The sequence below is a fragment of the Patiria miniata genome, unplaced genomic scaffold (assembly GCF_015706575.1).
Source record: "Patiria miniata isolate m_02_andy unplaced genomic scaffold, ASM1570657v1 HiC_scaffold_27, whole genome shotgun sequence".
Classification (NCBI taxonomy): domain Eukaryota; kingdom Metazoa; phylum Echinodermata; class Asteroidea; order Valvatida; family Asterinidae; genus Patiria; species Patiria miniata.
The window spans coordinates 4960445-4975541 of NW_024037066.1; the positions used below are offsets into that span (position 1 = coordinate 4960445).

The 15097-nt window shown below is 40.2% G+C and overlaps 1 protein-coding gene across 1 annotated transcript; it reads right to left on the bottom strand.

The window, feature by feature from the left end:
- Nucleotides 1-92: 92 nt before the first annotated feature.
- LOC119734196 (uncharacterized protein C1orf112-like) lies at nucleotides 93-15029 on the bottom strand. Its single transcript, XM_038207549.1, has 19 exons — nucleotides 14826-15029; nucleotides 13629-13741; nucleotides 13042-13170; nucleotides 12374-12484; nucleotides 11781-11927; nucleotides 10897-11059; nucleotides 9798-9925; nucleotides 8930-9171; nucleotides 7460-7608; nucleotides 6493-6663; nucleotides 5654-5882; nucleotides 5344-5488; nucleotides 4850-5032; nucleotides 4016-4213; nucleotides 3670-3780; nucleotides 3329-3436; nucleotides 2945-3025; nucleotides 2146-2379; nucleotides 93-1017 (listed from the first exon to the last, which is right to left on the bottom strand). Exons 1-19 carry the CDS (start codon nucleotides 14845-14847, stop codon nucleotides 826-828), a joined length of 2856 nt encoding a protein of 951 aa, XP_038063477.1. The 5' UTR covers nucleotides 14848-15029; the 3' UTR covers nucleotides 93-825.
- Nucleotides 15030-15097: the final 68 nt, after the last annotated feature.

Consider the following 15097-nt stretch of genomic DNA (forward strand, 5'->3'; position numbering starts at 1 on the left):
TACATTGATACATTCAATGGCTAAAGTTTAGGGGTCGTGTGTAGGATCAAGGTAAAATTCACCAAGAAATGGAAAAAACTCGGGACAAGGCGTTCATAAATACATGTATATATTCATTTATTTATCGTTTAACTATTAACAAACTGACAATGTCTTTACACATTTATTCATCTCAAGTAATTGAATATTTTGGGTCTTTTTGCTTTTCATCAGTGAGTTGATCATGAATTAGGGGGGGGGGAACAATTGCAACTTTTCAATTTCTGTAAACGATTTCAAAATCCAATTGCAACGCTTCCATTGATCCGAATTCTGTCACAGCCTTTTTTTAAAGTCTCTTTACACCACTGTGAAAATACATACACTAGTCTCATTAGATCAACAAAAACACGATACAGCAAATCTCAAACTCCTGTGTCTGGCATCAACCCCACAGTCAATTCTTTAAGTACAGACAGCTCTGCTCGGAGCCAGACTGATGGTGACCACTGACCTCATGTGTCTGGTTTCAGCCTTGTGATACATTCTTTAAGCACCAACAGCTCTGCTCGGAGCCAGGCTAATGGTGACCCCTGAATTCAAGTGTCTGGTATCAGCCCCACAATCTATTCTTTATGCACCAACAGCTCTGCTTAGAGCCAGCCTGATGGTGACCCCTGACCTCGTGTCTGGCTTCAGCCTCTTGATCCATTAAAGTTACAACAGCTTTGCTCGGAGCCAGCCTGATGGTGACCCCTAACCTCATGTATCTGGCTTCAGCCTCTTGATCCATTCTTTAAATACTAACGGCTCTGCTCGGAGCCAGCCTGATGGTGACCCCTGACCTCATGTGTCTGGTATCAGCCCCACAATCTGTTCTTTGGCTGCCAGCAGCTCTGTCCGGAGCCAGGCCGGCAGTGGCAACCCTTGACCTCTGTCCCTCAGTTCTTTCATGACCTGCAGACTGGACTGAATGTTGCCGATAGTCTGGCGATACTCTTCGTCAATGTCTTCTCTCTTTGGCCTCTTAGCAGCAGGCTAGGACAAAAGAAAAGACTTGTTTTCAATAAAAAGGTAAGCTTTAACCCGTTTGAATTTCTTTTTTCTTTACAGAAATCTTACTAGATTTCCACAGAATCAAACATTCAAAGTTATAGTCCCATAAATGTGGCCAATTTACTGGACTACCTCCATATATAAAGGCCACACTTCCACCATGTACAAAAACATGTCGAACTTTGCCAAATTTTGATTTTCACATTTAGGCTTAGTTTGTAGTTTATTTTTGCTTTAGAAGCATACTTGCCCTCTTTATAGGCTAATCAGAAAGTGCTGCCTTTTTCAGATGTCTATTTTTCGTGAAATTTCATGTTGAAATTTTGATACGCAAACGTGTGCAAACGAATCTGGAAATTTCACGAAAAATGGACATCTGAAAAAGGCAGCACTTTCTGATTAGCCTATAAAGAGGGTGAGTATGCTTCTAAAGCAAAAATAAACTACAAACTAAGCCTAAATGTGAAAATCCAAATTTGACAAAGTTCGACATGTTTCTGTACATGGTGGAAGTGTGGCCTTTATTTACGGAGGCAGTCCAGTAAATTGGCCACATTTATGGGGGCTATTCCATAGAATTCTAACTACTTAAGCTGCTTTCATGCAAACAGTGATTACTATGCATGTACCAGCCTACAATGACAATAGTTGCATAGTACCCTGACTGAGAAAGTACATCATTTGCTTGGTCAGTTCACATTGTACCAAATGCTCATGTTATTTTCAATAGACAAAATTTTAGACCATGAAGATTAACCTTTGGTTTAAATTTTTTCCCCGCAAGGTTATTAAATCATTTATAGGTGGGCATGTGGACGGACATCCGGGAATTTATTTTGCATTGGCTTATCTAGCTCCCAGACCTATGTTCTTGAAAGTCAATGGTTCTTCAGTCTGGAGTGCTGAATGGTAACACATAGCAACCGATGAATATTGGTGTGCAAATGAATAGATGTTCTCATCAGATGATTTCACTCCGGCCCGTTCTATAAATTCTGAAAAATTGTCATCATTTTGGTTTTTGATTTATTGAACTGCACATTACAATGTATATTTAATGTAGAGAATTGATTGAGGCCAGTCAAATAAAAAAAAAAAATCTCTCCTCACCCTATCGTCACTACATTCGTTGTCAGCCTTGTCACCAGCTCTGGCCGGTTCCCCGCTGCCTTGGCCAATCAGTGGCTGTTGTCCCGGGAGACAGGTATCCTGCTCCTCATCAGCTGATTCATGTCTCGCTTCTCGCGCTGCCTCGTCTTTGACAAGATGTCTAAGGAGTTGTTCTGCTTGCTCCTGGAGCCATTCCACTTCGGTCTTGGCAGTCTGTGCACACTCCTTTGGAATCTACATGGGCAAGATTTGTTGAAATTTTCCCCTGATTTTAGGATTTTGTTTAAAACTCTTTGAAATCTGGAATTTGTGAGATTTTCCCATAAAGGTCTCTGTACTTATAAAGGTTTTTTTTATAGTACAAAAGAAATGGGTATTTTAAGGGCCACCTTCAGGCAAAAAAAAGAAAATATACCCTAGACCCTACATTGCTCTTGGGCCCTCAAAGACCCCCAAACACTCTGCCGATTAGTTTGTGGAACTTCCATCCCCCCCCCCCCCCCTGATCTCACCCCTGTGGGCAGCATAACAGAACTGGAGCAGTCGAGGTTGAAGTTCAAAGCATTCCTTTGGGAGGGGAGCAATGGAGTCCGTGCGTGAACAAAAGAGGGCGCTATCGTCGGCTAACAATGAACAGTGAACAATGCTTGGATGATGTACACGCACTGTTTACAGTTTTCATGTAAAAATTCTTCATGTACCAGTAGGTATGAGGCGTAAAGTTGCAGAAGTTTTGCTTGTGCATTTTACATTTTTATATTTCTGCTCATCACTGCAATAGCCCTCTAAGCATGCTAACCTGATTCAAAAAATCCACTACTGTACTATGAGTAGACTCTACCTGAAGACACTCCGGTACAACTGACTCATGAGCTGTTTCCTGGAGGGAAAAATAACATTAGGCAAAAAAAATTGAAAGCAGATCTTACTATGCTTAATTCTATGAATTTTTTCATTTATAAAAATTGAAAAACATTATTAAACCTATTAGCACTGGAATAACATTGTATTACATTCTACTCCTTTATGAATTTATAAAACCACACCGTGTTGGGGCGGTTTAGGGCGGTATAAGGAGTAACAGGCAGGGGGGTTTTGGGCGGTACAGGGACAAATGCATTGAAACAGGCTACAAGGACAACTGTCTAAAAAAGAACACCATTAAGCTCTATCTTGTACATACCTCTGCAAATGCACTGAAGGCTTGCAATGCCATCTGGCGTACGATGCAGTGCTGGTCAGCTAGCAATGCAGAGAACAACTCGGCTAACCCAGCTAGAATGTCTTTCAGCTGAGAATAAGTCAATACAACAGACAATTACCCAAAAAAAATAGGTTGGAAAAACAATTGAAAACTTTCAACCATTTTCATTGGTTGATTAAAGAGTAAGTGTGTAAAGACCCAAAGTGTCAAAAAGTGGGCTCAGATTTTCACCATTCCTGCCAAACAGCAAATTCCAAAATGGCCCAAAACACTCAACAAAAACAAGCGTTATATTTGTCAATAGTCAAGAATTATATTACCTGGGGACTACCTTGAACTTTGACCTTTCTTGACCTGTGCAGGAAGTTGACAACCTCCAGTCTAACTTTCAAAGACGCACTCGGCAGTAAACTACACAAGTGCTTTGTTGCCTGAAACAAAATACATTTGAAAATGTCTTGATAAAATGATAAAAATTCCCACATTTTCATTAAAAAAATCTGAATATAACGGATCAATGCAAGGAATTTGTCACTTTCTAAAAATTTCATAGAAAATGTGTTTTTAATTTGTTAAAATTGTTTGAATCAATTTAAAATTGATTATATATAAATTATTGATGAATAAATTACTAAATATGAATAATTAATAATAAAAAAGATTCACCTTAGCTGATGATATTATCCAACCAGTCATGTCGATTAAAGTACTGATCATATCATGTGACTTGATTCTGTCCAATGGGAGTACTTCCCACAGCCCGGCAACTGTCTCCATGACGCTCTGTGTAAGCTGCGTGCTGATTGGTAGACTCAAATTCTCAAACTGTCGGTACACGTCAGACATGCAAGATAACCCGTTTTTCTAAGACAACAAGGAGGAGACTATATTATGGCATGTTTTGAAAAAGTGTGTCACTCGTACCCACCCCTCCCCCTACATCGTTTTAAAAGCACATATGATCTTTTGCATTTATCCCAAGAGTAACCTACCAAATTATTATCAAAAAAGTTACATGGATTAAAGATCGTACTGGTATAACACCCAATGAAATTATTCTATCTGGCTTGCTGTCATTTAAAAGAAATCAAGAAATGTAGGTGATTTCCAACAATCAGTCAATTGACTGATTTTTGGAATAAAGGGTGATATTGACCAAACTGTGTTTTTCAATCAAAAGGTCGTGCACGGTTTTTCAAGTGTAATATCCATTGAGCTGAAAGATAATAGGTTTTGAACAGTCTTCTTTGGATTTTGAGTGGTGTTATTATTGGAAACAAACAAACACATGAAAACTTAATAATCCTATTACCTTTAAAGCTACCTTAAATTGTGTTTGTTTTTTTGTAATAATAGCGCGCCAAATGGACTGCTTTCACATGTTTTAGTTTAGCAGAAATATCTCTAAGTAAAATTTTGTACATAACTCTAAGCAATTTAGACACATGTTGTTACTAATGACATTCTTTGTATCATTTTAGTAAAATTGACTTCACTTACCAACTGTTGCAATGAGCTATACGTATGATCGTTGGCATTCAGCCAATCGCTGCATTGTTCCAAGCCATGCCCCACCAAATCCGCTGCAATGACTCTCCTTTGTGCTTCCTGAAATGCTGGCAGGGGTACGTGTCTCCACAGAGCAGCATGTTCCTTTGGTGGAAACTTTGTCCGTAGCTCGTCCTAAAAAAAAGGTAAAACACAACCAGAAATTGTTTATTGAAATACTTGGTCATTATTTAATATTTCTGTTACTTACAAAGTAATTGACCTATCGTCGTTTGCGAGTTGGCCACGCCCCTTAGACAATCCTATGGAATTTTTGTACACTAAGTTTTGTTTGTCTCAGATGTTGTGCGTTCCGCATCCATTTGTGTATCATTTAATTGGACAATATTTCACAAGCTGCGTTGACGCGATTCTAATGTGATTCTACCGCGATAGGTAGAATCATTATGAGAACTTTGTAAAATGCTGCCGTGTCAAATTTGTACCTGGTGCTCCTGTGCCATCAGAGGGACCAGTCGCCACAGCAACATGCTGAGATGCATGTAACCCGAGCTGTGATTGGCCTGTGTAGAGGTCAAAAGGTCGGCAACCAGATGCACATGACTTGCACACAGCTTGGCAGTGCCATATCTAAAACACAAAGAAAATGTCAGTAGTGAGTTTCAAGTAATTCTCAAGAAAAATGTCAGTGCAGTAAGTTTTTGTTTTTCAGTTTATACTTTATAAAAGTATAAACTTTATGGCAACACGTAATTACACAATAAACTGAAAACGACCCCAAAAAGCCAACCATACCTTGCGAGGAAGCACCAGACGTCCATTGCCAGCAGGGCGCAATTCAGCTCACTGGAGACCACATTCTCCAACAAACACGTCTCGACGACGGCAAAGTCTGCGGTGCTGACTGACGCAACAAAGCCACACAACTGGATGGTCACATACTCCCTCAAGCTGACATCTTGCTGAGGTTGGCCTTGGCGGACGACAATCGGCAGTTTAATCGGTAACGCCACCTCAACATAACCTTGTACATTGATACATTAAAAAAAAATTAATAAAAAGAACAAAAGCGCTTTTTATGTAATGCTGTAAAAGTCTCGGAGTAATGACATTCTTCAAACTATGGGTTTATTATCTTTCAGTAAATTATTATGTTGGGCGCGATCAGTGGATCTGCGCGATCCTTCAATCGCGCTGCTCTATCGGTCGATCATGCCACCATCGGTCGATTGCGCCGCGCCATCGGTCGATCACCTTTTCTTCGTAATTCACGGCTCTGGAGGATTGTTTTGAAAAAGGGAAGTAAAGTCTAATATTTCTTACAGGATTGACCGATCACACAAGTGCAGATCCATCGAATGCTCCCAACAAGCCTATTGATTGAAACCATTTTTGCACTGGGAGATTTTATGAAGGAATTTTCATTGCATGTCAAAGCAAATAATTTTTTTCTAAGTTTCATTTCAACCTCTGCAAGGCAATTTATATCTTCAATATCAGGCTTTGCCCTTCACCGACGTATACACACTGTATACTCAGTGTGTTACTTATATCTTAATTCTGAAGATGTATTCATTATTTTGTTGAGTTCAATCGAAAGAAAACGTGTCTTACTACTGACAATAAAATCTTACATTTGGCATAGCTCCTGAAGACCGCCCCCAAGATGGAATCTCTAGGCTCCTCCCACGATGGGGTTGTGGCCTCCATCCAAGCTATCTGCGTCTGCTCTGGGCATGATGGCAGGATTCTCAAGACCTTCATGAGTGTGAGAAGTCGTCCAAAGTCAAACTTTGCAGGAACGTCTGTGGGTAAAAAAAAAAGGAAGTTTTGAAACGTTTGGTTGTTGAAGAGAAAAGATGGCGCTTTGTGACCACTTTCGTTTGCCCCGGCAGGAGGGTCACACAACATATGCGGACTGGTTCTCGAGTGGATAGCGCAAAGTACGCACAAATAATGTCTAAAACACATAGTCTCTTTGCGTTTGCGTCAGGCGTCGTCAGCAATGCAGTTGAATGTCCCTCCCACTGGTCCCCCCAACTCTCCCCTTGCAACCATTGAGGGGGTACTTGTGCATGAAGTCAGGGAACAAGTCTTATAACATAGGTTCTTACAATTTGTTTTTAAGTCTTTTCAATTCGGGCGATTCACAATGCAGTGCGCCACCAAGAGTTTGCCATGGAGAGTTAATTTTTCCCATTGCATTGCGGGAGATGGTCGACAAATTCACAGCGCGGGACATTTGAAAATGTTACTTTTTCCGGTCAGTAGTTTTGTAAGCGTATGATTCGAGTATATGTTTGTGCCCTTTTCTTTTCCTTTTAACAATATGGTGTTTTTTGTAAGGCGGCAGAATGGTATGCCCCAATCTATAATAAGTTAGCTCAAGTTGTCTACTGAGACTCATTTAAATGGGCCATGTTTTGTCGACTGTAAACTTGAAAAATGGACTCTCCATGGCAAACTCTTGGTGGCAACACTGCATTGTGAATCGCTCGAATTATTGTCTGGTCAAATTGTTTAGACTGGAGAGTACCCGTTGCTCATTGTTCAGTTTCACATGCTCAATTTGCTGTGAATGATTCAGACCACCCTGCTCACCTTGCTTCACAGCCGTTACAGCGTCACGGAATAGAGTGTTGCCTATCAGCTGTTGCAGGAGTGGTTCCACGCATACCAACAGGGATCTGTCAATCTCACTTTGGGCATTGCTGAAGATGTCGGGAGCATGGACGCTGGGTGGCGCCTGACTACTCAAGAGAGACATGTAAGATGTAATAATAATAATTAAAAAAAAAAATAATAATAACAATGTGGTGCTTATATGGCGCTTTACACCAAAGAATCAAAATGCTTCACAATTATTACCCCTGTTCATCGTGCCTGTTCATCTGCAGCAGCTTGAGATCAGCGCAATATGGTCTCTACCCTCACTGGTACCCATTTATACTCATGGGTGGAGAGAGGCAATTGTAGTTGAGTGCCTTGCCCAAGAACACAAGCACCACGTTTTTTATCCGGGTTTCATCCGGGTGCATATGAATCATATCAGACACTGTAACCATTGGACCAAAATCAGTTTTGTTTGTTTGTTTTTTGTTTGTTTCTTGCAGACATATGATTTGATTCCGAGTTTTCTAACAGCGTTTTAGAACTGAGACCTAGATCCGTGAGTATCAAAATACAGTCCCTGTCTTAATTCTAACCATCATTAGAAGTGGTGTTAGAAGGGCTAAATATGGTAAAGCTTGCAACTACTTGCCAAGATTTATCTGTCGTGAAACTTCAAAACAGGTAAATGGTTTTCAGAATTTTATTGTAAGACAGTAAAATTTCATTACTAAAGATATTGCTTTGTTATTGTTCATCTCCTGTTACTTATGACTTAAAGATATAGTCCATCATTTGTAATTTGTGCATTTTGTTCGTTTGAAGCAACACAAGTGCTCAAAATCTAAAGAAGGGTACTGAACAACTAACCTGATGAAGTTTCAGCTCAGCTTCAGCTGTAAATTCCGAGAAAAACAGCATTCTAGGATCTCAATTTCAAATCAAAAGTTGCTGAATCATGTTTTGAATTGGGCCTGAATTCAGCGTCCGAGACACGTTCTTACTGAGCCGATTGCAGCTACGCGATGTTGCGCACTGATCCGACAATTATACTTATAGCTACCGCGCGTGCGTGTGCGTCGTGCCAATGCTTGCGCGCGCTTCCCTGAATAACAAAACGAACTACTAATTTAAATATCCTACAGTGCGTCTTAAGAAGCACCATTGGAAAGGCCTTGTTTCGTTGATTACTTCAAAATGACAGCTTGCCAGAAAGAATCATTTCACAGGGAGTTTAGTTCCCTTACTATCTTTCAACCAAGTTTGTGTTTCAACAATAATTACGCCAGTTACTTTTCGGATAGCTGCAAATGATGGACTATAGCTTTTACATGTGATTTGAACTCTGATGGACTTGATTACAGTTCTGAGGGTCCGCTTCTTGGTAACGACACAATTATCTCGTAGGTGGTTGTAATATCGGTTATGATTTCAGCGGTATCTTTTCCCTCTAAAACATACCTCTGTAAGGCCAAGACCAGTTCGTACAACTCCCCCATGCACGGACCCAGGTACCCCTCAAATTCCTTGAGAAGGTGCATCAGCATCTTAATGCACAGGCCGCAGATCTTTAAGGTCTTGGCGAAGGCCTTCTCATCGCCCCCCTGGGAGGACTGGGTGGTGGGTGGGTGGGGGGCCAGCCGCAGGCACTGGTCAAAGTTGGTCTTGATGTCTGAGCACAGTGTCGCTATGATGGGATGGATCTTTAGGAATTCAAAAAAATTGGAATCAATTAATTATGGACAATAAAGATCATCTGAACTGTCGGTTGTAACAGAAAATGCAGTTTGGGTTTTCCTTTTTCGTTGGTAAATCTGTTAAGATGCAATGACTCAACACTTCCTGAAACCAGTGTGAGCTCTTTTCGTTACTGAAAAAATATACAACATCTGACTTTTCAATTATGTTAGAAAAGGAAATTAGAGCTTTTCCTTAAGTTTGTAAATTTATTTAAATATAATGGCTCAAACCTCGCAACAGGACTCTTTCTCTAAAAAACCTATGGTACAAAAAAAAGAAGAAAATTACTAATAGTTCACATGAAAGTAATGGTCCAATGGTTACGGTGTCTGACTCACGTGTGACAGTGCACACGGCACTTGTGTTCTTGGGCAAGACACTTTACTACAATTGCCTCTCTCTAACTGGGAATATAAATAGGTATATGTGAGGGTAGAGACCAGATTGCGCTGATCTTGAGCTGCTGCAGATAAAATGGCATCATGGCCTGATGAACAGGGGTAATAATTGTGTAGCACTTTTGAGACTTTGGTATAAAGTGCTACAAAGCATCATTTTTTTTTACATTTTTCTTTTTTTACTGACTAACCTGAAGGACATTCTTCAAGAGTTCTTTGTGCTTGCAGGCCATCTTGACCAGAAATCTCCACGTGCTGACCAGCAGAGTGCTGTCCATGTCACCGATGACGATACACAAGTCGTGGAAGCCACTACACACTGCAAAAGGAAACATCAAACGCCCCCTCATCAACAACGTCAACAAACTCAAAATTTTTATTTAGTACGAAAGCTTGGGCCTTTCAACACTGCATGCCTAAACAAACAATTATCTTAGAAATTTATGCTTACGTCATGACATTTATATGCTTACGTCAAGTCAATTCGGGCGATTCACAATGCAGTGCGCCACCAAGAGTTTGCACTGCATTGTGAAACACGCGAATTAGCAAGCTTGAATAAGCTGTGACATAAGCATTTCTTCCTCCACTGTTTACTTGTTGCCTGACTTGTGATTTGACTCGTGATTGATTCGCTTACAACTCTCCTCAATAAGCACCTATCCAAATAGCTTAAAGATATAGTCCATCATTTGTTATTTGTGCATTTTGTTCGTTTGAAGCAGCAAAAGTGCTCAAAATCTAAAGAAGGGTACTGAACAACTAACCTGATGAAGTTTCAGCTCAGCTTCAGCTGTATATTCCGAGAAAAACAACATTCTAGGATCTCAATTTCAAATCAAAAGTTGTTGAATCATGTTTTGAATTGGGCCTGAATTCAGCGTCCGAGACACGTTCTCACTGAGCCAATTGCAGCACGCGATGTCGCGCACTGATCCGACGAATTATAGCAACCTCGCAGGCGTGTGTGTCGTGCCAATGCTTGCACGCGCTTTGCCGAATAACAAAACGAACTGCTAATTTAAATTTCCTATGGTGCGTCTTAAGAAGCACCGTTGGAAAGGCCTTCTTTTGTTGATTACTTCACAATGACAGCTTGCCAGAAAGAATAATTTCACAGGGAGTTTAGTCCCCTTACTATTTTTCAACCAAGTATGTTTTTCAACAATAATTACGCCAGTTAGTTTTCGGATAGCTGCAAATGATGGACTATAGCTTAAGATACATCTTGGGTCAAGAATCTGAAGGCATAAAACACTAGCGGGAAACGTTTGCAGAAAGACAACTCACACTGGGCCACATCCTCAACGCATTCCTCTCCATCCTCAGCTGTCAGACGTACTGCCTCCAGTAAAATAGTCAGGGACTTCTGCAGACTGTAGGCTTTCTTGAACAGGGAAGACAGGATCTCAGACACCAGGGGAAAATGATCACCATAAATTGAAGTGCTGTCCTGTCAAACCAAAGGAGAATAACCTTGTTTTTGCATTGAGCTATATACAATTGAATAAACAATTAAAATTTGTTTCAATTTAGGGCCAAATTCGCGCAAGGACTATAGCTGACCAATGGTTCACCATAGTCTGACTAACGCTTGCCCGAACTCTGTCGACTATTTGGAACCAACCTACTGGGGCTGGTTGCATCGCTGGTAACCAATAGCCGAGCGCATTCATAACACTAGGAGAGAGCCAGGATCCAGAAGTTTTGCGATGACATTTTGAACAGCGTTTGACTAGAGACGTTCGCATGTTGCTATCAGTGCGCAGGCGTGAGGTACGTCACAAATCAACCACTAGTCGACTAATGGTCCTTGCCCGAACTATGCCTAGGTTGTATCAGAATCTCTTGTCAGCAGCTATGTCTAAGTCTCAGTCAAAAGACTGATTCATTAGGCCATACCTATTGCACATATGGTCTACAACATGCGTATCTCTACAAACGCACGTCAGACGCACGCAAATGCATGCCAGACTTTTGTGCACGCTTGTCCGACATAAATAACAGCTTTTGATTGGTCAAAACTTTGTGGGTGGGTGGGGCCTAATAATCAGTCTTTTCAGGTACATGGCACATGCCGACAGCAGCCATAGCTCTGGGTGTCTCTGATGGACAGGCTTTACGTTGTAGTTTTCAGTAAAAATTGCTGCGGCCAATTTCCTGCTGAAACTTACTTTGCAGTGGTGGAAAGATCTGCGGACGACATGTAGCACAGAGGACGGCAAAGATCGCACTGTGTCAATGGAAAGGGCGCCCCCACACGATGCGTTGATGACATGCAATACGCAGGAACATAGGCACTCCAGAACGTCCAAAGTAATCTTAAATATTAAGAATGAAAAAGTCAAGATACAATAATATCGGTAATAGTGCCTCATATGGCACATCTCTCAAACGTGTAGCTGCAATTATTTTACACAAAATTAACATGCTAGCTAGAAATGTGCACAAATGAGGCTTTGGACAATAATGAATTGTATACAATATGTTGAAATAAAAGCATAACATTATGCTCTTTTCAGATGATCAGCAAACTCAAGTACAGAAAACGCTTACTCAAAATGGCAAGAATGTTTTTTCCATCGCACTTTTTACATAAAATCCTGTCTATTTTTTTGGTTGATGATTTTGACTTTAATAAGTTGGAAGATTTTGGCCATAGGTAATTGTTCTCAACTTGTGGTTCACAATTCTTTTCTGCGTGCACCATTTTATTATTATTATTATCATTGATTATTTTTCAGCTAGGGGTACACCTTGATAATACCTGCAATAATGTCTGCAGCTTTTCCTTCAGGAAGTAACTGTCTTCCTGGGCTGGTGCGTCATTGATAGTTGTTGGAATGTTCCCCAAAGTGTTGTCAAACACTAGACGAGTCTTTTGACAAAAAAACCACCAAACAGATAACCTGGTAAGAATGGACTTGATACAAACAACTGTCACTTGGTTCAAGACTGAATAGAGAAGAAGTTGCTTCCAACAAGATGAATCAACCCCAGTCTTGGGAACTTTGGCGACCCTACCCATTCCCAGCATACATCGAGCGTGCTGTATCTAAGCTGATGCACTAGAGGTATAATTGGAATTTTCTTGGTAGCACTGCCGTAAAAAAAAGTGTGCCTGTGTGCACCATTTTTTAAGCCACCTTCAATGTTAGTTGTCTTCAAAATGATATTTCAGCCGGAATAATGTCAGAGGGTATTTGATACCAGTCCTATCTTCACTTTGGGCAAGGTTTGTAACATTAAATTGGTAAGTACTTTTTCCACATAACTGCAGATGATCCTACGTGACTTTAAGGAAAGGCAGCTGCCATCATGTTGACAAAAATTCTGAAAAAAACCTTGGAAGTGCATCCTAATTTCTAGAATGACTTATTTCTATACTTTCTAGCTTCTTTGGTTGAATATGAATTATGATTAAAACAAAATTACCTGCGGGAGAACTTTTGTGAAGAACTGCTCTTCCAGATTCTCCATCTCCATGCAGGGAAGGAAGGAATCCACCATGACTCTGAGGATGGTTGCCTTGACGACCGTATTACCTCCATTACAATACTGGCCGTGACGGGTGCGGTCAAAGAAATATGTCTTAGAAGCCTTTAAAGTATTTTTGCTAGAACCAGAGGGGCCAGCCTACAGTCGTTTTTGCCCCGACTGACTCCCCGACTGACTGATTGACATGACTCACTCATTCAGTCACTGTCACTTGTGAAATAGACTTGCTTAAGTCTCTCAATAACTAACTGTCTCTTAGGAATTAGACTGGTTACCAATCTAACTTTCACTTTTTACACTGTGTTATTGTGTTGACTCATGTGAGATGGCATGTGGCTTCTCTCCACCAAATAGAATATTTGTGAGAGTAGAGACCAGATTACGCTGATCTCAAGCTGCTGCTGAAAACTGGTCTCATGGCCTGATGAACAGGGGTAATAATTATGAAGTGCCTTGAGACTTTGGTAAAAAGCGCTACGTACATAAGCACAAAATATTATTATTACTTTAGTCTTAAAGGATATGATAAGCTTTGGGAGTGTGTGAGCTAGCCTCGTTTTGCAGGTGTCTTCATTCCAAGTCTTGACATCCTCTAGGAAGGAACTCTGGCTCTTGCTTTGTGACATTTTAGCATAATCTGAAAAGCAAGAATAATTTAGAAGCTGAAATCGGTATTTTTGTTAGTAAACTTCAGTTAATAGTCAATGATGGATTTAAATTTTAAAAGGGTGTAATAAGGTCAAAGGTGAGATTGGTACCTCATACTAGTCACAGTTTCTACCCGGAGTGAGGCCTAATTGCTAGGCTATAGGCCTACCAGTACCACCTAGGAAATTTTCAAATATTATATCACCAAAATTGTTCAATGGAAATTTGAAGATAGTGGATATTTTGCCGGAGGTAATGACGGCAAACTAACGATTACTAAAGGTTTGCCGGCGGCAATCCATATCAACAGAGGGCGCTGTACTCTTTAAAATAGGGCTGAATTATAAGATGTATGAAATTCCCACCAAAAGTTGTGTAGCACGTTTGGTGTAATGGTTAAGCAAAGGCTCTAGTAAGCGGGATGACTCGCGTTCGATTCCGACCGCACCACATTTTTAAGTTTTTTTTTCTCATCCCCAAATAAATAAGAATATTCTTCTTTTATTATTTTAACATGTCTCAAACATTTTTTGCAGAGTATTACATTTTCTTTTTCAGATTTGTGGCTCTGGAGGATTTTTTTTAAAAGGGAAATAAAGTCCGAAATTATAAAATGGTCTGAATCCCATCTTGTAAATACGAGGTAACAACGATAATTTTGGCATAGAGCCAGACTAAAACTTGTCACCGGAAAATGTTAAGTACAAAAAAACAGTAACTGCGCATGTTCAGTGCATTTCCGGCAAACTAACGTTTACTAAAGGTTTGCCGTCTCCGGCAAAATATACACTGCCAAATTTGAAAGTTTCTCAGTCCCAATTTCATATTTTTTTTTCCTTCAATATAGTTACATGGTTACAATGACTGATCATTGAGACTGGTTTGGGTACCCTTAAGTAATACTTAAAAACTCGTGCAACATTTTGCGGCCTAGGCTAAGTTACTCATAAAACAGCCGCTGGAATTGCCTGACTGCTACGCGCGCTACACACTGATACAAAATTCGATTCGATTCGTACGAAAGCTTCTTAAATCTTAGTTATTTAAACGAGTTTAAATTTGTAAACGATTACCTAATCTTCTGTAATCACGCATTCACACCCAGGATCACCACAAAGCTTTCATCCAAGCATCCAAGTATTCGTGGTATCCTGACAATCCTACATATCTTATGGGAGTACGCGTGAATTTGTTTAAAACATCTGCAAATAAAATGTTCATAAACAACCGCCATTTTTCCTCCCAAATTGTTTTCCGGGTTGGTTTTTGGTAAATTCCAAAGTAAACAATGATGGTGTACATTTAACACCTCTTAAAAATACACTTTAAAAAAACATTCTTTGTT

Excerpts from the sequence above, each read along its gene's own strand:
- LOC119734196 (XM_038207549.1), bottom strand. The coding sequence starts at position 14,847 with ATGCGTGATTACAGAAGATTAG. Across the intron at positions 5,489-5,653 it reads GTCTGGTGCTTCCTCGCAAG|ATATGGCACTGCCAAGCTGT; the intron begins GTATGGTTGGCT and ends TTTGTGTTTTAG. Across the intron at positions 3,437-3,669 it reads AAGTTCAAGGTAGTCCCCAG|CTGAAAGACATTCTAGCTGG; the intron begins GTAATATAATTC and ends ACTTATTCTCAG.